The 26,099-nt window shown below is 39.5% G+C and overlaps 1 protein-coding gene across 1 annotated transcript; it reads right to left on the bottom strand.

Moving 5' to 3' along the window:
- Nucleotides 1-146: 146 nt before the first annotated feature.
- On the bottom strand, nucleotides 147-21,744 carry LOC117966138 (steroidogenic acute regulatory protein, mitochondrial-like). Its single transcript, XM_034911592.2, has 7 exons — nucleotides 21,239-21,744; nucleotides 20,574-20,681; nucleotides 15,046-15,173; nucleotides 12,748-12,906; nucleotides 11,844-12,028; nucleotides 2,286-2,379; nucleotides 147-1,490 (listed from the first exon to the last, which is right to left on the bottom strand). Exons 1-7 carry the CDS (start codon nucleotides 21,300-21,302, stop codon nucleotides 1,386-1,388), a joined length of 843 nt encoding a protein of 280 aa, XP_034767483.1. The 5' UTR covers nucleotides 21,303-21,744; the 3' UTR covers nucleotides 147-1,385.
- Nucleotides 21,745-26,099: the final 4,355 nt, after the last annotated feature.

The following is a 26,099-nucleotide window of genomic DNA, read 5'->3' as shown; positions in this document are numbered from 1 at the left end:
TCCGTTTGGTGCTGTCAGTGTCAGTTTCTCACACGCAGTACAGCAGCCGCTCAGTAACGAGGTGCACACAGGTGACTGATCGATCTGTAGGAGCCTTTACTAAGGTGCCTTTGTTAAAAAAAATAAATACATAAATAAATAAAATCAAAATTTACAACGCTGTTTATTTTTTCGGAAAATAAAACTACGCCTATTTTTTTTTAGAGACCCCAACTGTTGTTGTTGATTCCAACGTAGGCACTTCACAGAAGGACTAGTAAGTTTCAGAAGGTTATTGTTAGTTTCTAAACCTGGGTTACAAACATTCCCAATATGTTAAAAATATACAACATTGAGTTCGCATTTTTCTCTAACCATCTGCTTTTACTTGGCTTTGAACCTACTTTGAGCTTGATCCAAGTGCCAGCCCTGAACTGCCATCCTCATTCCATTTCAATGTGCCATCTCTAGCTCAAAGGCAAATCTAGAGAAAATAACTCAATTGGAGCAATAGTAAAAAGAACAATTGCAACACCATAAAAGAAAGGGAAATGTGCTTTAAGGTTAAATAACGTGAAGATGGAGACAGGGTCCTGGCTGCACTTTAAAATCCACAGCTCTACCCCCAACAGGCAAGTATTTTCAATTCAGGTCAATTCCAATCCCTTTAAAACATACCTTCCCCAATGTACAGTTTTCCATTCATACATAATTAAATAGATACAATAAATAACAACATATACAGCATATCTGTAAATTAATATAATTGCAAGTTAATAAATAATTGGCTACTTTACAATAAAGGCATTTGCTTCATTACCTACAGCAGAGCCTGGGATTCTACCCCGCGCCGTAGCGCCTGCTGTCACTGTAGCTGGGGAAGGTGTTTAGTGTCTAGGCTTTTGGAAATCTGATGGATTTTTTTAAAAAGTCAGTAATTTTATAGCACTGTTTCGTGTAGCCAAGTTTCTTCGTCACTCTCAGCAAGAGATACGAAGGCCTATTAAAGTTCATGCAAAAGTGCAACATTTTTCTAATTGAACAAGCTCTTAAATGGCTATCAATTGTCATACTCGTCCATAATAACTACATCCTACTGTTAGGCCCACATGGAGAGAAAAATTGGAATACACACATCAAATAAAAATGAGTTAGGCTACTTTATCACAAATATGTGTGCATCCTGTAGTACATTTCAATATCCACACACATCTACAGTATTTTTCTTTTAACTACAATTTTGTAAAACAAATGGAATAAAGGTGAAAACAAATTATGTGCTTGTTCAATCCGGTTAAGAAAAAGTCCACCCACTCCTGCATTGGCAATTGCGACTGTGTCTACTTCTATAGAGGCTGCTGTGTGTACAGTATGCATGCAGTGCGCTGTTGGGCTGGTCTGAGGGGTCAGCAGGGTAGAGCTATGGTCTCCATGCGGTCACGCAGGTGCTGGGCGAAGTCCATTTGGGTTTGGGACAGGACCTGGTTAATGATGGTTTTCGGAAGCCAACCCTGCATTGGTGAGAAAAAGATTGATCAAGAATTGAAGCTGGAAAGCCAGTTGCACCCACACCACTACTAGCTGAGGCAAAAATAGTCGAAAAAGTCTACTTGTTATCACTTAAAATATATGAATAAAACACATGTATTTGTATTGGTTGACTATCGATTTCTGAAGTCAACTATGCATTGCTAACCCTAATACCTACCAGTTTTAAGGATTTCAGGTACGTTCCTAATTAGTATGCACAATCAGGATTTGAGTGGTTCAATTTCTTCAGGTCCAAGGATAACAAAAAAGTGATCCTTCGCAAAATCGGGTTAGTATGCACATAAATCACCTCTAAAGCACAAATCTCATTCAGCCTAATGTAGGTAATCGGGGCTTCCGCCAGAAACTGCTGCCAGTCACAGTGACTGGTCACTAAATATTTTACTGCCTATGACATGTCACCCTGTATTGTCTTACTCTACTGTATTATGGGGTGTTTTATTTCATTTTATTTTTCCAAGTATCGATACTTCTCAACAGCTTGACATTTACATTTAAACCACACATTTGATGTATTGCACTATATTGCTTCTTATTAAAACGGGTATTAGCCTGGCCAAGACATTAGTTGATAAAACCCTAACAAAACTGTTCATTGGTAATGTAAAGGCGTGATAACTAAGGCTGTAAAACCCGTAACTTACCTGCATTATTTATTCATTAATTTCCTAGTACTGACCAACCCCTCTTGTTTGCTTACTGCACCAACCAACCCTTTCCCACTCCAAAGGCTCCAGTTTGTAAAGATCTCTTACCTTCAGGTCTATGCTGAGAAGCCAGGTGAACTTTGTCTTGGTTGGGTCCTCAGCATTGGGCCGAAGAACAATACATGTGGGGCCGTTCTCCGCTCTAGAACGAAGAAACAGTTTGGACACCAATATACAGCGCTCTGTCTATCTGCTGCTGTTGGTACATTATATAGTTATCTACCAACTGTGAGCAATAAAAACAAGTAATATTCTAATCATCTTCAACCATTTCTATGCGTTTATAATTGAGACTTAATGCAATAGATAGCTGGTGATTTATCAATATGTAAACCCACAGTCATTTTCAGTCTTGTGCCCATTCTCAGATTGCACCAGTGTTAATATTACACAGACACTGTTTTTTTTTTTTTTTCATTTTTAAGGAATGCAGCAACAGAATGCTATGCCATGCAGAAATGACAGCCTTTTAATTATTTGTTTTTAATGAGCCACTGTATGTTAGCATTTTACTGCTTACAAATCAAGCCAGTTTCTATTTTGTTCTATAGCACCTGGACCAGCTAAATTAGGGTGAAAACAAACATGTAAAGGCTTGTAATTTGCCGTTCACTAAAAATATGTATTAATGAACTATTTAATTACCCACCAATTGGCTTGTGTACATAATCCATCTACAGCATCTATTGTAACTGCAACAATTACCGTCTACCGAGCAAATGTAATAGTCCAAACAGTAGCCCTAAGCTAACACAAAGTATTAAACTACTGTCACATTTTTAACTGGTAAATTACAACAGTAAAGCTCTCCCTTGGAAACAAACCCAAACCCAGGTTTGCAGAATATGGACTTCTCTGGATAATCCTATCCAGGGGGAATACACCGGAGAATAATGCCAGCTGGTCGCTGATCTTGACGCTAGGGTGGCGGCCTTGAGGCAAGGCTGGCTGGACTGCACAGCACGATAGAAGTGGAAGATTTTATAGAACAGTCTTTTAGAGAGGTGTGCACTCAAATAGAGAAGGGGGAGTGAACAGTCCGTACCAGGTAGGGACTGGGTTACAGTGGGACAAAAAAGGAGTGCACCCTCTACCAAAACAGCCACTGCAGAGCTGAGTGTTTCAAAACAGGTTTGCTCCCTTCGGAGAGACGGCCTTACCTGACACTGCAAGCACAGTGGAGGGTGTGGTGTGGAGCCCCCCAGGGCAAATTCAAAAAAGGCAGCAATAGTCATAGGGGATTCAATCATTAAGAATACAGATAGTCAAGTGTGCAGCCGTGATCCTGAGTTGCACATAGTGTATTGCCTGCCCGGTGCACAACATAACAACATGGGTGAACAGGCTCTTGGCCTGGGCCGGGGAGGATCCAGTTGTCGTTGTTCACTTAGGAACAAACGACATAGGTAAACAGAGTCAGGAGGCTCTGCAAAATAAATTTATGGAGCTAGAGCAAAGGATTAAAAGCAGAGCCTCTATGGTAGGGCCAAGAACCGTGGCTTAAAAACTGGTGTAGGCAAGAGGGGCACAGGTTCATGGGGCACTGGGGAACCTTCGACGGGGCGTGGCCTGTACAGGTAGGACCGGCTGCACCCGAACAGAAGGGGATCCAGTGCACTGAAAGTTAACAGAGTAAATCAGGATAGGATAGAGCCAGGGGGAGCTACACTACAAAATACACAGCTCGGGTATAAAAATACCCAACCGGACCCCAATATCACCATAAATGCAACATGCTATTGAAATACAGAAAGCATGTTTTGAATCAAAACGCAAATTAAAAAGAAAACAAATACTCTCAGCGAAGCATCCAGTTAGATGAACATTTTACTTGGTAGTCTCAGGTACAGACATATAGCATCATGTTTGGATAAACCTAGCTAAAAAACAGCAAAGCTAACGTTGAACATCAAATTATATGTAGATGACTTGTCATTATATCACACCAGACTTTCAACTGCCAGAGTTTTAACAACAATGTTTCCACTGGAGGATGCCAAAACTGGTAAAAACAATGTCATTTAAGTTTCTCAAACCACGGAATTACCAGGTTCAACGCAGGATGCTGGTCTCCCCTAAGCTTCCTAAAATGGTCGAAAGAAATCAACCCTAAACTGCGGCACATCTGGGGCAATGTTTTCCAGCCTTTTCTCCATGCTTTTTTTTCGGTCTGTACAAACGAAGTTATGTACGACTGACTTGGCCGTGCTGCAGGGTGAGTATGTCCTTTTTCAGTGTGCCGCTGCAAAGATGAATTTCCCGTCTTTTTGCTGTCATATTTAAGTAAAAGTTTGCAAGATTTGCACTGTACAAATCCACTTGAACTTTTACTATCGCGGAAAACAACAAGTTAGAAATGTTTCCAAACAGAATATCTACCCTTTCCAGCAACATAACTTACCACTGCTAAACATTCTCCAGTCGACAGCTTTCTTTTTATGTCAACTGCCTCCATACTTAATGTAGAATCACTTGTTGGCTGTACTTTTTACAGCATAAACACGAGAACGCAGAGACGCCTCTCACTGCACGCTTCATGCTTTGCTCACGTGGGATCCATAAGTCCTAAGTAACTTTAGGAAGCATTTACATTTGCAAGAGGAAAAAAACACTCACTAAAATGTAATAATGCGTTTATTTATACAACACTGCGCCGGCCCAACCTGGCCCGACCCGAGCCCGAGTGCCTGACACAGAATATACAGAATATAGCCAGGCTTTATAACAAACAACAAAGTGCAACCAAATTGTTGACGATGTTCACAAACTGAAATGCCTATATTTAAATACAAGAAGCATTAGAAATAAATTTATAGAATTAGAAGCCGTGGTCCATGTGGATAACGATGACATTATAGGTAGGGGTCTACCTAAATCGCGATTTCGCGGAAATCGTGAAATTGAGGGGTCACCACGAAATTCACTTCTACGGGCCAATGCATACAAACAAGTACGGAGAGGAGAAAAAAAAAGTCGTTTAAATGAACTACTGCACAACGCAAGCGACGCAAACTACGTATCTTCCTTCTATAGATAGACCTTTTTGTTCCTTCGCCGTCCTGTGTGGATTGCACTTAAGCAAAAAACAAAAACAAAAAAACGTCCACAAATCACATTTACACAAAAAAAAAACCTCCAAAGCGGTTAACGTTCTTGTTTACTATTCAAATGACAAAGTTTTAATCAGCCTATCAGTGTGTCTTTACTGCTTTTATGTGATCTGTACTGTGCAGGAGGGGGCGGGACAAAGTTGGTGCTGCACTGTTTTGATTTAGGTTGCTAAAATCTAGTTTTCAGCATGGGAGGGAAAATATTAGAAATGGACGACAAAAAAAGCAAAGTATATTTCGGCTGATGATCGTTTCAAGATACTTCCCAAAGAAACTGTACATGCAGACTGAGGTAATTGTTTTCCATATCTTAATGCGTCTTTGGAGAAAATACGATCGATCGCTATTTAGCTTCAGAATCACACATTAAACAAAAGGCTACTAGTACTACAGAGGCTGCTGAACAGAACGTAAAATAAACAGCTTTCAGAAACCGAACTGGAAAGTCGGCTCAGACAAAAAATATTCCTGTCTGCAAGTTAAATCAGTACTAAAACGATCCAGCACAGCCACCTCGCTTCAACCTGCTGCTTACTTTTTCGTAGTTGTAATTTTAGACCCGAATACTAATAAAATAAATTATTGGATGGGACAAATAACATGACAACGAACGTGCTGCATACATTGCTTTTATTGAAGTATGCCAGATGCCCTTGTGTAACCGAGTTTTTGGGCTGTTTCTAATCGATTTCCACATCTGTATACCTTGGCAAAGCTTTGCCTTACACTTCCAACCAATTCAGTGGATGCAGAACGTGCAGTCTGAATGTATGGGCAAGTCAACTGCTGGGAGATGCTGCATGCTTGCCTTTAACAAATGACAGCACTCGGTTTTAGGCTTTATAGTGTTCTGAAATACTGTCTACTTGGGTTTATTTAATGTTTAAACAGGTCCGCGAAATCCTAATTTTATTCCGCAACATACCCGTGAAAAAGATGTAAATTTACTGCGATTTAAATAGACCCCTAATTATAGCGTTAACTCAAATTTAACATAAGAAAGTTTACAAACAAGAGGAGGCCATTCGGTCCATCTTACTCGTTTGGTTGTTAGTAGCTTATTGATCCCAGAATCTCATCAAGCAGCTTCTTGAAGGATCCCAGGGTGTCAGCTTCAACAACATTACTGGGGAGTTGGTTCCAGACCCTCACAATTCTCTGTGTAAAAAAGTGTCTCCTATTTTCTGTTCTGAATGCCCCTTTATCTAATCTCCATTTGTGATTGTGGAATGCTGCCACGATCTGCATATTGGAGGAAAGCGGGAGCGTGGGAAGCTCTGGAGAAGTGCAGTTACAGATTTAAACTGTAAACTAAAGCAACTTTGCATGCTGTAATAGTGAGTAGATCTGAAGAGGGAGCAGAGATCTGCTGTAGTGAATGGTGGACTGCCATTGGTAGAGTGTGGTGGTCTGCTGTAGAGAGCAGAGATCTGCTGAATGCGGTGGATATTTTGGCTTTGAGTGTTAAGGTGGTTTACATGAAGAATGCATAGATCTGAGGCCGCTGCAGAACCTGAGCGGATGAAGAGTGCGTTGCTCTGAGGCTGCTGCGAAACCCATTGATTTGGTCGGGAGCAGTCTGTGAGTGTATTGTCTGCTGCAGGGTAGGAGGACACTTGACTGAAATGTTGATAGCTGAAGGACATGGTTTCCGTATCTGCCTGGCACTGGCTGCTCACGTTGATGAAATGATAACTTTGAAGGTTGAATAAAGTGCCTTGGTGAAATTTGTCGGTTTGGAGGAGAGGAGCCAGATGAGGAAGCACGAATCCGGGAACAGGAAGAGGTCGCTGGAGTGGATGCTTGATGCAGGGAAGCTTGATGCAGGGAAGTTAATATGTCGGGTTGAAATTGAAGAATGTCGGTTGATATAGGTAGACAAAAGGTTGAGGCAGGAGGGGAACTCCCGAGAATCCATCAGAGTGAGAACAAACTGCAGGAATGGATAGAAAAGATAGAAAAGCTGTAGTGTCCGAGCATCACAGCGATAGCAACCGGCTTTATATATATATATATATATATATATATATATAGCTCAAAGAGCCAGCTGCCCAACGTTTCGATATGTTGTACAGATTTCTCAAGGGAGCCTGTGTTTGAATCAAAACATTGGAGGTATTTATAGGTTTTTGACGAAATGACAACTACTTGTTATTGTTTACATTCAAATCCATGATTATATATTATCAGTTTCTCTGGTTTTACTATTTATAGGTATGTGTTTGGGTAAAATGAACATTTTTGTTTTATTCTATAAACTACTGACAACATTTCTCCCAAATTCCAAATAAAAATATTGTCATTTAGAGCATTTATTTGCAGAAAATGACAACTGGTCAAAATAAAACAATATACACAAAATAAAACAAAAAAGATGCAGTGTTGTCAGACCTCGAATAATGCAAAGAAAATAAGTTCATATTCATTTTTAAACAACACAATACTAATGTTTTAACTTAGGAAGAATTCAGAAATCAATATTTGGTGGAATAACCCTGATTTTCAAGCACAGCTTTCATGCGTCTTGACATGCTCTCCACCAGTCTTTCACATTGATGTTGGGTGACTTTATGCCACTCCTGGCGCAAAAATTCAAACAGCTCGGCTTTGTTTGATGGCTTGTGACCATCCATCTTCCTCTTGATCACATTCCAGAGGTTTTCAATGGGGTTCAGGTCTGGAGATTGGGCTGGCCATGACAGGGTCTTGATCTGGTGGTCCTCCATCCACACCTTGATTGACCTGGCTGTGTGGCATGGAGCATTGTCCTGCTGGAAAAACCAATCCTCAGAGTTGGGGAACATTGTCAGAGCAGAAGGAAGCAAGTTTTCTTCCAGGACAACCTTGTACTTGGCTTGATTCATGCCAAAGCTGCCCGATTCCAGCCTTGCTGAAGCACCCCCAGATCATCACCGATCCTCCACCATATTTCACAGTGGGTGTGAGACACTGTGGCTTGTAGGCCTCTCCAGGTCTCCGTCTAACCATTAGATGACCAGGTGTTGGGCAAAGCTGCAAATTGGACTCATCTGGGGGTGCATCAGCAAGGCTGGAATCTGGTCGTTGGAGCATGTTGTGACCAGTCAAATCACGAGCCGACACTGCTTGAAATGGAGTTTGTAATGGGCTGGATACGTCTTTAAAAGGTTGAACGTAGCTGATGGAGGTCCAGGGCAGGATCTTCTGATGGAACGGTAATTGTGCTGGCTCTGTGCGGGGGAGGGGCGTCTGATTGCAGGCGAGGAGTAAAGAAAGATTCCGCAGACAAAACTTTGTGGTGGATTTAATAGAGCTAAAGTAGGACCAGTCTTCTGATAAAGTTGCAGACAAGTTGAGAAATGAAGCTGCGCTTTGGACGGCGCTGTTGCTGAGATGGAGACTGGATGGAGCAGGAAAGACTAACGTTGGAGCTCTTGAAGCCGAAAAGAGAAGCTGAATGAAAAGAAAGATCACCTGAGCAGGTAGGAAAATGATTGATAATATCTTGGCAGTGCTGTGCCGAGAGTGAGCGAGATAACGAAGTTTAGATATTAGCGGTGGAGCACGAAATGACAGCGTCTGAACATGTGCTACAAACCGAAACACTAGACAGCAAAGGTGCAAGTGATCAGGGCTTAAATAGAAAATAGATACTAATTAAGCAGGAAATTAGAAGCCCCCAGCTCCACACACCCTGAACCACGCAGGCTGACATTTAATAGAGAAAAGTGTAAAGTATTGCATGCAGGCAATTAAAATGTGCATTATAAATATCATATGGGAGATACTGAAAATGAAGAAGGGATCTATGAAAAAGACTTAGGAGTTTATGTTGACTCAGAAATGTCTTCATCTAGACAATGTGGGGAAGCTATAAAAAAGGCCAAAAAGATGCTCGGATATATTGTGAGAAGTGTTGTATTTAAATCAAGGGAAGTAATGTTAAAACTTTACAATGCATTAGTAAGACCTCACCTAGAATATTGTCTTCAGTTCTGGTCACCTCGTTACAAAAAGGATATTGCTGCTCTAGAAAGAGTGCAAAGAAGAGCAACCAGAATTATCCAAGGTTTAAAAGGCATGTCGTATGCAGACAGGCTAAAAGAATTGAATTTATTCAGTCTTGAACAAAGAAGACTACGCGGTGATCTGATTCAAACATTCAAAATCCTAAAAGGTATAGACAATGTCGACCCAGGCGACTTTTTTGACCTGAAAAAAGAAACAAGGACCAGGGGTCACAAATGGAGATTAGATAAAGGGGCATTCAGAACAGAAAATAGGAGGCACTTTTTTACATAAAGAATTGTGAGTGTCTGGAACCAACTCCCCAGTAATGTTGTTGAAGCTGACACCCTGGGATCCTTCAAGAAGCTGCTTGATGAGATTCTGGGATCAATAAGCTACTAACAACCAAACGAGCAAGATGTGCCGAATGGCCTCCTCTCGGTTGTAAACTTAAGATGAAGTAGAAGACCCAATTAAATTTTAGCGACCAGGGGCCAAAACCCTACATTTTTTAACCACCGGCGAGGCAGCAGGATCCCACTAACAAGCAGCGACTAAAGGGATCGACAAGAAATAGAGTTGTGGACCTTCCAAAACCTGTGCAGATCGGCAACACTGTATGGTGAAATTGTAATTGTAAGATGGCATTATATAAGCAGATAAGACAACTTCAGCAATGAATATGGAAAAATAAACGTTTCTTTACTCACCATTATGTCAGTGTTTCAAATTTTCTGGTGCAGTAAAGTTCAGATAGATGTTTATAATCCAGAAATACAGGTTTATATTCTACTATGGTAATTCCATAACAACTATTTACATGTTTTGCTGATGATTCACAATAATTAAAGTCTCTATATAATTTTAAAAGTGAGTGCCGATATTATGGGTGTAAGTTTCTGTCAAAAATTGCAATGGTGGTTTCCTATAAATCCTCAATGATATTTATAAAAAAAAAATTTGACGTGCACTGAAGGTACCGTATCTGACTTATTGCTTGTTTCTAAATTCTATGATATATTTAATTGTCACCCTCCAGATAATCACTGTCGAGAAAGTGTGCGCCACAAACAACATGATCCACATGATCACTGCAGCTAGTTTTATTACTGTATTTAATACGCACAGCTTTGACAAAGCGAGTTGTATTTTTTAAATCTTATTTTCATTAAAAAAAATAAAGATAGATAGATAGATATAGATAGATAGATAGATAATATTCTTAATAAACACTGCTGCATCCATTTCAATGATAAAAAATAACCCCCCCCCCCCCCCCTGCAAGATACACTTTAAATATATGGCTTGTTATTGGTAGATATATTGACATATGCATGCTAACAGTTAAACAGTTTGCTCGGTTTGTTTTAAATGTAGTGCTGGATCAGACATTGTTGAGCTCAGTTATCACAGCTGCTTTGAGACTTTCGGAAAGTAAACTCTATCACAGGGCAATACTTGCTACTTATAGGTTGAAACAATAAGCACCCGCCCATATGGCATAGTTTAGTGCCAATTGATTGAAACACTAAATGCCAGCCCCCACATGGCAATGCTAATTGGTTGAAACAGTTGATTCATGACATTATTATAGACAGTGCAGATCAACCATGCCCATAGCACACCCACTTCCCACCAGTGGCACGAACAATTTTAAAGTGGGGGTGCTGAAAGCCATTGAACAAAACTGTAATCCCTGTATATGAGATGGAAGCCATGCAAAGCCAGGTGGTGCTGCCCCACCCCCAGCAACCGTAGTTCCAGCGCCCTTGCTTCCCACATGCTTGGGCATCAATATAAATAAACAAAAGCAATAAAAACGGATGTGCCACAGGGGCGGGCTAGTATGCCAAATTTACCTGCCCCAGACCAAATCCATCTGCATTTTGCGGGTGCTAATTTCGAACCCTGCAATTTCTCCAAAAGGGATTTCAGTATATCATCGACTTTAATAGATTTTGAGGAGTTGCCCTTTTTTATCAACCAGTGTTTATTTGTACATTTTTTACAGGCACTCGGGGACATAATATACATCAATATTTATTATTAAATGAATTAAAGTATTAGTAAGTACACATGTTTAGACATGAAAGCTGAACATTATTATCAGCAAAGAACTACTAATTTCCATGTTAATCAAGCAATTATTGTAGCCAACTTTATCACTAAAGTAAAATCAGGCTCATGTGGTTTTGAAATGCCACTATTGTCTATATTTACTACTGCTTAATCTAAATAAAGAAAAGAAAAAAGATTTTGGTGGGAATTGAACCTGAACCTGTTCATGGCCTGCGTCAACATTTGATCTTATCATGCATCGTACAAGTAGCCCCTCAGGACAATCATATGGAATGTGATGCATTTTGTCATATGTATAGTAATATAAAAGTTTCATTTCTTTAACACCCTATGGTAGTTCTATTAGAAGTTGTCACTTGTAAGTAAAATTCCCATCTTATGTACCCCTGTACTTTGGGGAATTTCACAGAAAACCTGTGCTGCTCCTTACCTGATGAAGCCTTTTTGCTCGGGCATGCCAGTGTATCGGGTGGACATGCCAGCAAGGAAGCAGGTGGAGCCACGCCTCTTGGCACAGCGCACGCTCACAAAGTCTCGGGGCCCCACAATGTTGCCTGCGGTCTCGGCTGCCATCTCGTGAGTCACCATGGTTTCCTGCCCAATCCTCTGGAGGATCTGATCAGTAGAGAGAAGAGGAATGAGCACCAGATACAGACTACATTCTGACTGAAGGCAGTATTGAGTGACTGAAGGGTGAGTCATGCAATCAGGAGCTCCCTGGTTTGAATCGTGGTTGTGCTGAGTTGCCAATCTTGGCAGGCCACCCACAGGTAGTTTCGGCAGTGTAAAACATACACCTAGGGTGTCACATACCCCCATTAGCACTGATCTTGGACTATCTAACATTCCCTCGGGTAAACTTTACGATTTAGTGTTAATCAAGGTCTGTGAAATTAGCTTAGATGGGTTGATATGCAAAGTAAACATCCTCTAAATAAGCCGCAATTTAATTTGACCACCAGCGGCACAGTGCTGAGCATCAATCACTTTAAGGAATGAGTTATAAAGACAGGTTAAGGGAACTGAATCATTTAGCCTTGAACCAAGAAGAATTAGGAGGGACATGATTTAAGTCTTTCAAATCTTAAAAAGATTTGAGAAAGTTAACCCTAGCCAATACTTTACGAGTAATACAGAAACCAGGACCAGAGGACACAGATGGAAGCGGAGATTGTCTCGGAGTAGGAGACACCTCTTCACACAGAGAGTGGTGAGGGTATGGAATGAGTTACCTAGCCATGGGGGATCCTTTAAGACCCAGCCAGTAACTAGGAACTCAATGAACACTGATGGGTCGTTTGTATATTGTCACCTATTGTCATGTTCTAATGTACCTTGACTTGCTTGACGTTGGGGTTCCAGTCTCCCATCTGCTCCATGTTGTCCACCAGCTCCCCATACAGGCGGTCAGGGTACTGGTCCAGGACCACCTCTAGCTTGAACACCTTGCCGATGTCCGGGAGCACCTTACTCAGCACCTTGTCTCCATTGGCCTGGTGCAGAGAGAATCCTTTATCCACATCACAAAACCAACACACAGTTCAGCACAACTAAACACAGAGAGCCAGGACTTCATGGCAGGCATGGCAGGCATGGGGTGTTCAGTTCAGGACTGCAGACTGCAGCTGGGAAGGGAAGCTCTCATGGTGCCTGACTGTAGCTAATGCCATCAACTTTCATGAGCGCCAAAATGTAACAAGTAGCTATTACATTTTCATATTTTTAAAAAAAATATTATTTAATTTCCAATCATTGTAAATGGTTCTTATGGAAATAATGCTTATTAAGTTTTTCTTTTATGCACTACTGTGTTAAGCTGACCTGAGTTCAGGAGTAGTCCTCCGGTTCTAGATTCTCTTTCCATGTGTGTAAAGCAGGCTAGATCAGCACATTTCCCTTTATATTGCTGTCAATTCACATCACCTCCCTTATAAAAGTTGACCACATTAATTTGCAACAGTAAATTTTCCAGTTTCCCCCATGCTATTCCCATGGTTATACTATGCATTGACCATAGTTTACCATGATTTGACGTTCTTTTTAATATGCTTTACCATACCGCTCTGGGCTTTACAATATTTTCACCATGGTTTATTACACTTTGGTTTGCTTTTGTACAGGGGTTAATTTGTGCCGGATTGCATATCCTTTACCTCTTGTCTGGCAAGTGAGAATTAAAAAACATATTTTTTGTTGTAAAAAAAGAACTCTATATACATACCATGTACAAAAAAAAAACGCTTTCCTGTTCCATGAATTGAATGACGAAAGTGTACTGTAGGCCTAACGATATATTTTAGGATGCAACATTACTAGTATTTTTACAACCCAAACGCCAAAATGCCAATATTTAAAAATAAACAAAACAAAAAAAACAACACTAGCGCTCTTAACAGCAGTGTCATCGCTCCTGTTCATCAGATTAGTCAGCCCGCCTCTAGTCTTGAAGACTGTGTTAAAGCATGGCTAGGCAAAGGTGGGCACGTAGCTACCGACACCAACAATAAGACACGAAACCATGATCCACAAACAGAGGACTTGAAGCATGTGGGAGCTGCTGTAAATTAAGGTCAGTACATTAGATTTAGTACAAGATGCTACCCCTCGTCCTTAAATATAAGGTCTGGTACCTTTTTGTTTACAAATTAACCCCTGGCTGTCCACAATACCTGTTTACTAGAAAGCTCCTACAACTGTACATGCACTTTGATGATCTAGCCTGCGTTACATATGGTGAACCTGGCAACAACACCTAATCTCCCTGGCTGTGAATGGATAAGAACATAAGAAAGTTTACAAACGAGAGGAGGCCATTCCGCCCATCTTGCTAGTTTGGTTATTAGTAGCTTCTTGAAGGATCCCAGGGTGTCAGCTTCAACAACATTACTGGGGAGTTGGTTCCAGACCCTCACAAATCTCTGTGTAAAAAAGTGCCTCCTATTTTCTGTTCTGAATGCCCCTTTATCTAATCTCCATTTGTGACCCCTGGTCCTTGTTTCTTTTTTCAGGTCAAAAAAGTCCCCTGGGTCGGCATTGTCTATACCTTTTAGGATTTTGAATGTTTGACTCAGATCACTACGTAGTTTTCTTTATTCAAGACTGAATAGATTCAATTATTTTAGCCTGTCTGCATACGACAGGCCTTTTAAACCCGGGATAATTCTGGTTGCTCTTCTTTGCACTCTTTCTAGAGCAGCAATATCCTTTTTGTAACGAGGTGACCAGAACTGAGCACAATATTCTAGGTGAGATCTTACTAATGCATTATAAAGTTTTAACATTACTTCCCTTGATTTAAATTCAACATTTCTCACAATAATATCCGAGCATCTTGTTGGCCTTTTTTATAGCTTCCCCACATTGTCTAGATGGAGACATTTCTGAGTCAAAATAAACTCCTATGTCTTTTTCATAGATTCCTTCTTCAATTTCAGTATCTACCATATGATATTTATAATGCACATTTTTATTGCATGTGTGCAGTACTTGACACTTTTCTCTATTAAATGTCATTTGCCATGTGTCTGCCCAGTTCTGAATGCTGTCTAGATCATTTTGAATGACCTTTGCTGCTGCAACAGTATGTGCAGTACATGTCACAGTGCCACACACAGTACCATAGAGATACTTACAGCCACAATCTCAGTCTTCCAGTTGTCCTGATCACTGAGGATGCTGATTGACTTCTGAAGAGCCTCCTCTCCTTGCTTCACGTAGGACATTTCCACCTCACTGTAGGGCTTCTCTTCAATCCTAGAGCCTGGACCAGCAGCATAGGGAAAATAATTAATACACAATACAATGCAATGCAATGCATCACTGGGAGAAGCATCAATACAGAATACAATACAATACAACAGTGATCAACATACAATGCAATACAACAGTGATCAACATACAATGCAATACAACAGTGATCAACATACAATGCAATACAACAGTGATCAACATACAATGCAATACAACAGTAACTTGCCCTTCGTACCGTATGTTTGTTTATACAATTGGTGTAGTTCTATCATTCAGGTTTTTTTATAACTCAACTTTTCATAAGAACATAAAGTTTACAAACGAGAGGAGGCCATTCGGCCCATCTTGCTCATTTGGTTGTTAGTAGCTTATTGATCCCAGAATCTCATCAAGCTGCTTCTTGAAGAATCCCAGGGTGTCGACTTCAACAACATTACTGAGGAATTGGTTCCAGACCCTCACAATTTTCTGTGTAAAAAAGTTTTGTTCTGAGCCCTTTTATCTAATCTCCATTTGTGACCCCTGGTCCTTGTTTCTTTTTTCAGGTTGAAAAAGTCCCCTGGGTCGACATTGTCAATACCTTTTAGAATTTGAATGCTTGAAATCAGATCACCGCATAGTCTTCTTTGTTCAAGACTGAATAGATTCAATTATTTTAGCCTGTCTGCATACAACAGGCCTTTTAAACCTGGGATAATTCTGGTTGCTCTTCTTTGCACTCTAGAGCAGCAGTATCCTTTTTGTAATGAGGTGACCAGAACTGAGGTCTTACTAATGTATTGTAAAGTTTTAACATTACTTCCCTTGATTTAAATAACACATTATACAATATATCTGAGCATCTTGTTGGCCTTTTGTCTTCCCCATATTGTCTAGATGAAAACATTTCTGAGTTGACATAAACTCCTAGGTCTTTTTCATAGATTCCTTCTTCAATTTCAGTATTGTAAAGCATATTTTTATTGCCTGTGTGCAGTACCTTACAATTATCTCTATTAATGTAATTTGCCATGTGTCTGCCCAGTTCTGAATGCTGTCTAGATCATTTTGGATGACCGTTGCTGCTGCAACAGTGTTTGCCACTCCTCCTATTTTTTTTATTTATTTTTAAATTTAGTTGTTGCCAATTATTTTTTATTATTTTATCCCAATTTAGAATGGCCAATTAGTTTTTAGGCTCAGCTCACCGCTACCACCTCTGCGCTGACTCGGAAGGGCGAAGACGAACACACGCTGTCCTCCGAAGCGTGTGCCATCAGCCGACCTCTTTATTTCACACTGCGGACTCACCATGCAGCCACCCAAGAGCAACAGCGTCGGTGGACAACGCAGCTCTTGGGCAGCTTACAGGCAAGCCTGCAGGTGCCCGGTCATACTACTGGGGTCGCTGGTGTGCGGTGAGCCAAGGACACCCTGGCCGACCTAACCCTCCCTACCCCCAGACGACGCTCGGCCAATTGTGCCTCAAAAATCATGCAGGTTATTTAGACACGATCTCCTAAAACCATGCTGACTGTCTCCCAGGATACTGTTACCATATAGGTAATTTTCCATTTTGGATCTTATTATAGTTTCCATAAGTTTACATATAATAGAAGTCAGGCTTTTTGCTCCATAGTTACTTGGTTCGGTTTTGTCTACCTTTTGTGGCTCTGTATTACGTTTGCAATTCTCCAGTCTGTCAGTAACCCCTGTGTCAAGAGACTGTTGCATGATCTTGGTTAGCGGTTTGTAAATAACTTCTTTCATTTCTTTGAGTACTATTGGGAGGATCTCATCCGGCCCAGGGGATGTGTTTATTTTAAGAGCGCCTAGTCCCTTTAACACTTCTGCCTCTGTTATGCTAAAGTTCTTTAAAATTGGTTAGGAACAGGTCGACATGTGGGGCATGTTGTCCGTGTCCTCCTTTGTAAAAACCTGTTAAAAGTAATCATTTAATATATTTGCTATTTTTTTCCTTCATCTGTGATTTTGCCATTTGTGTCTCTTAGACATTTAACCTCCTCTTTGAATGTTCTCTTGCTGTTATAATATTGGAAAAACATTTTGGAATTGGTTTTAGCCCCCTTAGCAATATTGATTTTTATCTCTCTTGGCCTTTGAAACTTCCTTTTTGACTTGTGTTTGCAGTTCCAAGTACTCTTTCTGTGTACTTTGTTTTTGGTCCCTTTTAAATGCTCTGTAAGTGCCTTTTTTTGCTGAATATTTATTTAAATTGATCTATTAAACCATTTTGGCCATTTTGTTTTAGATTTGTCTGCTTTTGGGATGCAATTGTTTTGCGCCTCCAATACTACATTTTTAAAAAACAGCCATCCTTTTTCTGTGGATGTTTTCTCTATTTTACTCCTTCTGTTACCTTCATAGTTTGCTTTTCTAAAATTGTAAACCTTAACTTTAGTCATTACTTTTGGGGTTTTAAAGTACTAAGTTATTCTGTCTTTGTTATTTGAAAAGACTAAATCAAGGCATGCCTCCCCTCCAGTTGGTGCCTTGACAAATTGTGTTAGGAAGCAGTCATTTGTCATTTCCACCATTTCAATTTTGTCGGTTGTGCTCCCCACTGGCTTCTCCCATTTCATACGGGGGGGAAGTTGAAATCCCCCATTAGTATGGCTTCTCCTTTGCTACACGCATTTCTAATGTCATTGTATAACAGATTATTCTGCTCAGCGTCTTAATTTGGCGGTCTATAGCATGCTTCTATTATCATGCCCTTTGAATTTTTGTCCATTATTCTGACCCATATTGATTCGGCATTGTTTTCTTTGTCCTGATTTAACACCTGGGCTTCAAGACTATTTCTTATGTATACGCTATCTCTTCTGTCCTGTCTTTCCTATACAGTGTGTACCCACTAATATTAAATTCGTCTCCATCACTCTGAGACAACCAAGTTTCTGTAACCCCTATCACATTGTAAGTTTGTGTAACACCTATCACATCATAGTTTCAAATTTGTTTTTAAATTCTAGTGGCGTTTGGATATCTGTCAGTGATTTGCCCGTTTTTGAAAAATAGTGCTGACCCATGGTGATATGCTGTAATATCAACACCCCATGTGACCTGTTTTGACCAATCAGGATAGAGTATTTAAAATTCGCATTTTATAAATAAGAATGATATATAGTGGGAAATGCGGGCGAGTATGGTAGTCTATTGTATATGTACTACCAGTATATAAAAAATGTATTGTAAACATTTTGACTGGATTATTTTTTTTATCATTAACCCAAAGCTGCTATTTTAGCTCAGTTCGTATACTATAAGGATCAGAATTGCTGAAGCTAAGGTTCAGTACGTGTATAATAGGTTTATAATAAATATATATGCAGTCAAAAATAGTTAGCAAATAATAAAAGGCAGGGGTGTGCAATTCGTATCACCTGATACCCGGGACAACAAGATTTGTGTGAGGGACAAGTTTTACCGTTTGTATCGTTCTGTTGCTAGAAAGACACTCCAGGTATTTTCTGAAAACTGAATTATGGAAGTCTAGCACCTACACACAAACATTTTAAAAACTGCTTATGTCCCACCCCTATGTGGGAAAAGCTGATCTTCTATTGGTTACAAAGAGACCCAGAAATGGCTGCCAAGAGAGCCTCTGGCAATGCACAGACTAATCTTTTAAATGTTAAGGTATTTAAATGTTTTGTAAATTAGGAAATGCCACCACCAAACACCATAGTCGCTAAGGTATTCACGGATTAGAAAAAATCATGTTGTGTAATTTTATAAATTCATTTTTGTGGTCAAGCATGTACAGTACTTGTTGGGATGTTTAAAAAAAATAAAAATAAAAAAGTGGTTTACTGGCAAAAAATGTAATTCTTTTTCTTTCGATTTTAGTGTTGCTAACCTAGTTTGCTATTTATCATTTTACATTTATTTATTTTTTAGATTAAACACTAAAATTACTTTTTTGCTAGATTTGAACAGAAGCGATTATTTATTGCACAATCTATCGATTTGTGAAACTATTGAGATTATCTGTACAATAGTGTATTTAAAAATGAAATATACTGTAAATCTCATAGCAATATGGCAAAGTATGTATTCATTTATATATTTAGTGCAGAAAAAAAGCCATCAGGGTATGAAACCAGGCTCACCCTGTTGTATGTGTGTATACATTTTAAATATTGCGTGTGTTTTGGTAGAAAAACAGTACAAAATGCAGAGAAACTTGACCGGTTATCCACAAGTCCTTTACAAATCTGGGGTTCAGCAGATACAAAACTGAAAGAACGTCAAGTAAAATCTGAATTCCACAAAGCAGCAGTAATAGTTGGCAATGATTTAATATCTGTGATGCAACAAACTAAAACACCTGCACGCCAGGAGATGGGTTCAGCTTATAGAGAAAGAGTGGAAAAAAGAGGCAGAAGCTACTTTTATATCTGAATAACTCCAAATATTGCTTATTATAGTTGTACTCTTCTTAGTATCTTACTTGAATTTACTAGCAAATATGTTCCAAACTGCACTGAAAGGAACGTTTCCTTAAAATATGTTATACATTTGTTGAGGTGAGGGAACCTTTTATGTATCTTGAAGAATTTAGTGAACCTGTCAAGCTACAAGGCTAGATCCTGTTAATCATGAGATTAACAGTGAACACAATCAAATAAAACCAAAATCCTACAAGTTATATTCTATTTGTGTATGTGTTTGGGAGGGAGTAGATTTTTCAAGAAGGACTAGTAGATTTTTCAAGCATTTTATCCCTTTAAACAAGTTTTTTTTCAAAAACTGCAGACCCCTGCAAGGATAGTACACATCTCTTTCTTCTGGTGGCCTGTTGTAGGCTGCACTTGCGGTGATTCAACACAAACCTAAACGCTGTGGAAACACAGTTTAAGAAAGCTGTACGATATCAGTAGTCACGCAAGGCCAAATTGGAACTCGGACACAAATATTTAATATACCTTCCCGTATTTTAATATTCATTTGGTTATTTGCATTTGGAAGGAGAAATTCTCTGGCTAAAAGAAAACTACATGGAAACCCACACTACCTGAGAAAGGTACAACCAAAATAGTGTGAGAAACGTGAGATTTATTTTTCTATGGAAACTACCCCAATGTCTCCCAGAAGTGTTTATCTCTGTTCTTCTGGGATTCTTTAGCAGAGTGAAGGTATGGTGTTGTATCAGAGGTTGTTGCTTTTTGTTAGTTTTCATGTGAAAACACAAAAGTGATAAAAGCACTATACTCAAATAAAAATAATTCTTAAACTAACACACTGTATAGTTTGAAAACTATTTTAAATCTATGTGTCCCGGTTCTGACCTTTTGGAAATCTGATTACCTTGTATATTAGTGCTGAATTTATGCAAACCGCTTCACTATATTTTATATCGAAAAGTTGTCACTGAATTTGAGTTTGTTTTACATGGATTACTCACTTAATAAGGAGCTCTTCCTGCGGACCTGGCTAATCCAGTTACTGGGTCCGGGACCAGCAAACCTCTTCAACTCGTGGTTAATGGCAACTACTGCTGTCTTCTGCAGACCTGGGGAAACAGAGAGAAAGTAGCGTTCGTAGATTACTTAAACATTCTTGTGGCCAAGCAGACCATTTCACTACACATACCTTTCTCCTCACGAGACCTGGATTCTAATTCATGAGTTTGGTGGTCCAACACAGCGTCACAAAACTACAGCTTAATTCAGTAGAAACTGGTAGAGTTTAAATTGCCCATTTAAATATAGCTTTATCAACATTAGCAACCACAGAACTTTCATCTACAAATCAGGAAGCTCCATTGCAAAGCACAAAGGATACATGCCCACAAAACATTGAGACAGAATGTCTATTGCATTGAAAACTGAAAAGAGAGATGTTACTTAAAGATTTGAAATAACAATAAATGCACTGTTTAGTCGTTTTATAATCGCAATAAACCCTGATTATCAGACAGTACCAGCAGCTGACTGTGTCTGCGGTAGGGCTCTTACCTGCCCAACACAGTTAACTAGCAGTCCATAATTTTCTCCAATCAGGGTTGCTTAAAATAATACAAAATAGAAATGCTCATCACTGTCTAATAGTTTTTGCTTGGTCTCTTACCAGTCATGTTTCTAAGATGTCTGTAAGAGATGCCTGCACAGAGTTTAAAAGTGGCCGGGAGCATTGTCTTTGCTGTTGTCTTCTCGTTTCCGATGGGAAGCTCTGTCACTCTGTAGTTTGGCGAGGAAGTGTTCTTTCTACTGGAACCTGCTCAGCTCAAGCTATATGTACCCAGAGTGAAGGCCGAGGCTCAGTGAGCAAAGAGATAAGAGAACAAATGAGCCATCCACAGCGAGGCCCCAGGGCAAGGCCATGGAGTCTGTCACAGACACACGCACAGCCCTGGAGAAGAGATAAAGGTGCTGCTTAATACTTCTACTGCGACCAGCTAGAAACACGTCAGTCTCCATATTCTTGTGTTGTGTTGTGTTGTCACATGGGTGTGGCAATTACTCAGATTTTCCACTTTCTGCCCTAATTCTATGAACTGTGAGACTGGGGTAACCTCTCATTCCAGTACCAGCAGACAAACATTTAGCTTTTTCCAATGTCTGTGCTGACATTGGAAAGTGTTTGGTGCTCCTTTTTTTCAAAGGCTGCTGCTAGTCCGTCAATGGCTTCCATTGTTTAACTCATCCATAACTTCCAAACTCTAAATAAAACGTGATATTTTGCATTTATATAGCGCTTTTTATACAAAATTATCGCAAAGCACTATACAGTACATAGCATAAAAAAAGAACAAATAATACATTTGTATAGCATGTCACACATACAACTGCCATAATGAGGCCATTTAAATAACAGATTTAAATAACAGTATACACATAATACAAAATCAGCCATTTTAAAGTTACAGTAAAACCCACTAAGATAAGAAAGCCATTTTATAAAAGTGTGTTTTTAGTCTTTACTTGAAAACTGTAACGGTCCCAGCTTCCCTGAAAAACAAAAGCAGAGCATTCCATAATTTCAGAGCTTTACAAGAAAAAGTCCTACGTCCCGTGTTGCTTTTATGTACAGTAACTAATTTCTTATGTTTTTATTTCCATTGCTGTAACTCTTTAACCCTACAGGTTGCAGGCTGCCATAACATTATATATATATATTATATATATATATATATATGTCACAGCGAGCCACGTCTAATCTCCAGGAAGCCCTTCTTTCTGATAGTTTGCAAATCTCCACACCAGTCTACAAATCATATGTGTTTGCTGAAGGAACGGTTTATGTGATTATACTGCAGTAACACTACTAGTTGTTTTGTTTCAAGTCCTTAAAGAGGAATATGAATACATAATTGTGGAGTTCAACATGTAACATAGAAAATGTAATTTGTGATTTTCTTTTAAACACTCAAGAAATACAAACTTCCCCCTGTATATCAGTCTCTTGTAAAGAAACACTTAATAAAAACGGCCTTGGTGTTATCACCCAGTACATGAGAGATGTTGCTTCTATCACACACACACAGCTGGGGCATCAAGGACTGGGGCTCGCCAGGGGTACTGTACACACTTAGGGGCACAACATTTTCTTACAAATAATTGGGCAGTTAATTGGCTCATCATCAAATTCACAGCAATTATATCCCTTATAAAAAAGTTTCCCATAGTGAAAGCATGACAAAGTGTAAGAAATAAAAGCATAAGCATGGAAAAGCATAGGTAAGCCCAGAGGTATGTTAAAACACATTTGAAAAGATGGCAATGCGTGGCAAACTATGGTAAACTCATAGTATAACTATTGGGAATGCATGGGAAAACTGCAAAATGTCAGTGAAAATGTAACTTTGTTTTTAATGCAGTGCTCCCCTTATAAACATCTACCCCAGCAAATCATCAGCTTGTGCCATGAATATAGATGTATTTGTTGTTTGGGCCATTTGAGTATAATTGAGTTAATTTTAGTTTTTTGTTAACTCTGTACATCCCAACATGCATAACACAGCTAATATGAATATACTGAAGAACAAGAACACACATTTCTTAGATTGCTTTTTGATGTCTGCATAATCTGATTAGGATTGATAGTTGCTAACAAAAGTGCACACAAGCATGTTAAGCATGCACGACAACTACATAGATACACGTCTGCTTCAGATATTATACTATTGTTTCTGAACATGTCACAAACAAAAAACATAAAAATCTGGGGTACAAAGGTAACCCAGCAGAAATAACATTAAGTTATTATCATAACCCTGGTTCCTTGAAATAGAAAGTTAACCATTACCGAATGGGATATAGCTCTTATAGCCTGAATTACCTGAGCACTTACATCAAAGTTGCTCCTTTAAGAGTCATGTCTGCGTCAGGCGTCGTCTTCGCTCCCAGGAGATAGACAACTAATGCATAGGACTCTGTGCCATTTTCTCTTCAGGCCTGCTGCGTTGGAGCGAATGCAGCGACCTTGAAGGGTAATAGTTACATTTCTCTTTCAGGGAACCAGGGTTATGATAATAACCTAATGTTCCCTTTGAAATATGGAGTGTAACCATTACCTAATGTGATTCAATACCCAAGCCATCACAACTGAAGGACACAGCATCGGCAGATGTGCCAAAAAGGAAGATTAACTGCCTTTAGCATTCTGTCTGAAGACCGGTGTTGTAGGAAATAAGTTGACTGGGAAACCGAGAGGAGGCCATTCAGCCCATCTTGCTCGTTTGGTTGTTAGTAGCTTATTGATCCCAGAATCTCATCAAGCAGCTTCTTGAAGGATCCCAGGGTGTCAGCTTCAACAACATTACTGGGGAGTTGGTTCCAGACCCTCACAATTCTTTGTGTAAAAAAAAGTGCCTCCTATTTTCTGTTCTGAATGCCCCTTTATCTAATCTCCATTTGTGACCCCTGGTCCTTGTTTCTTTTTTCAGGTCAAAAAAGTCGCCTGGGTCGACATTGTCTATACCTTTTAGGATTTTGAATGTTTGAATCAGATCGCCGCATAGTCTTCTTTGTTCAAGACTGAATAGATTCAATTATTTTAGCCTGTCTGCATATGACATGCCTTTTAAACCCGGGATAATTCTGGTTTCTCTTCTTTGCACTCTTTCTAGAGCAGCAATATCCTTTTTGTAACGAGGTGACCAGAACTGAACACAATATTCTAGGTGAGGTCTTACTAATGCATTGTAAAGTTTTAACATTACTTCCCTTGATTTAAATTCAACACTTCTCACAATATATCCGAGCATCTTGTTGGCCTTTTTTATAGCTTCCCCACATTGTCTAGAAGACATTTCTGAGTCAACATAAACTCCTAGGTCTTTTTCATAGTTCCCTTCTTCAATTTCAGTATCCCCCATATTATATTTATAATGCACATTTTTATTGCCTGCATGCAATACTTTACACTTTTCTCTATTAAATTTCATTTGCCATGTGTCTGCCCACATTTTATTTTTTATAGAAACATTTTCATAAGAACATAGTTTACAAACGAGAGGAAGCCATACTAACTCTTGTGCTTGATAACATTAATTTTAAAAATCCAATTGATGCCTGTGATTAATACAGTGGCTCTCAAAAGTGTTCACTCCCCCTTGGACTTTTCCACATTTTATTGTGTTACAACATGGAATCAAAATGGATTTAATTAGGAGTTTTTGCCACTGATCCACACAAAAAAAGTCCATAATGTCAAAGTGAAAAATAAAATCTACAAATCATTCTAAATTAATTACATTGCAGGACCTGGTCATGGCACCAAGTAAACCGATTCTTGGCTAAGATCCACCTTACATCCTGTCAAAATGTGTCTTAATGTTGCAGGTGATGATCACAAAGGACATGAGGGATCTTCACCTACCGAGAGGTTTAGGTTCTGTGGTGATGGGAGAACATCATATGTTGATCTGATGAGGAAACTGATCCTGCTCTGTTCCATTGTCCACAGGTCTTGCCAGACGATGTTGTGGGGTTCCACATCTCGTCCATTCTCCCTGCTTGGCCTGGGAAACGGCTTTTAGAAACCTTATCCTTTCCTGCTTTTGCACCTCGTTGACTACCAGCGTCCTCCGTTGAGCTGGGGTTGCCTTGTGCCATGTAGGAGGAGCTTAACTGAGATCAAGACCCCCTCTTCCATGCTGAACTTGCCCCATAATATCACCGATTCAAGCTTATCTTTTATGACTCTTTGTAACAGATCGAGTCCCTCCTTCTGATTTTGTTCTGCTCTTCTCCATTGCTTCCTCAGCTGCCTCCTTTCTCGAACTAGCATTCAATCTCCCTGCTGCCTTCTAGACTTTCCAGGAATATTTTGTACTTTTTCCTTCCTTTTTTCAACTCCAAACCTCTCACTTCCATATGCGTAGATGATATCCCCAAATTTATCCAGCTTGTTTTCAACTGTTCCACTTAACCTTTCCAATGCAAAACAGAGATCCGTGTTTACTGTGTCCCACACAGTTTTCTCACAAGCTCTTGGCCATTAATTCCAGGCTTATGCCCTTTTGAGATTCTTTTCTCTCTTAGGCTGGTTCGTCTGACCAAGCTCACAAGGATCATTAGATTCATCACTAAGAACTTAAAGTTTACAAATGAGAGGAGGCCATTTGGCCCATCTTGCTCGTTTGGTTGTTAGTACCGTATTGATCACAGAATCTCATCAAGCAGCTTCTTGAAGGATCCCAGGGTGTCAGCTTCAACAACATTACTGGGGAGTTGGTTCCCGATTCCCACGATTCTCTGTGTAAAGTGCCTACTATTTTCTGTTCTGAATGCCCCTTTATCTAATCTCCATACGACATGCCTTTTAAACCCGGAATAATTCTATTTGCTCTTCTTTGCACTTTTTCTAGAGCAGCAATATCCTTTTTGTAACGAGGTGACCAGAACTAAACAAGGTATTCTAGATGAGGTCTTTCCAATGCATTGTAAAGTTTTAACATTACTTCCCTTGATTTAAATTCAACACT

This window comes from Acipenser ruthenus, chromosome 46 (assembly GCF_902713425.1).
Source record: "Acipenser ruthenus chromosome 46, fAciRut3.2 maternal haplotype, whole genome shotgun sequence".
NCBI classification, from domain to species: domain Eukaryota; kingdom Metazoa; phylum Chordata; class Actinopteri; order Acipenseriformes; family Acipenseridae; genus Acipenser; species Acipenser ruthenus.
Note: the sequence above shows the minus strand (reverse complement) of the source record. Positions and strands in the feature narration are given on the sequence as shown.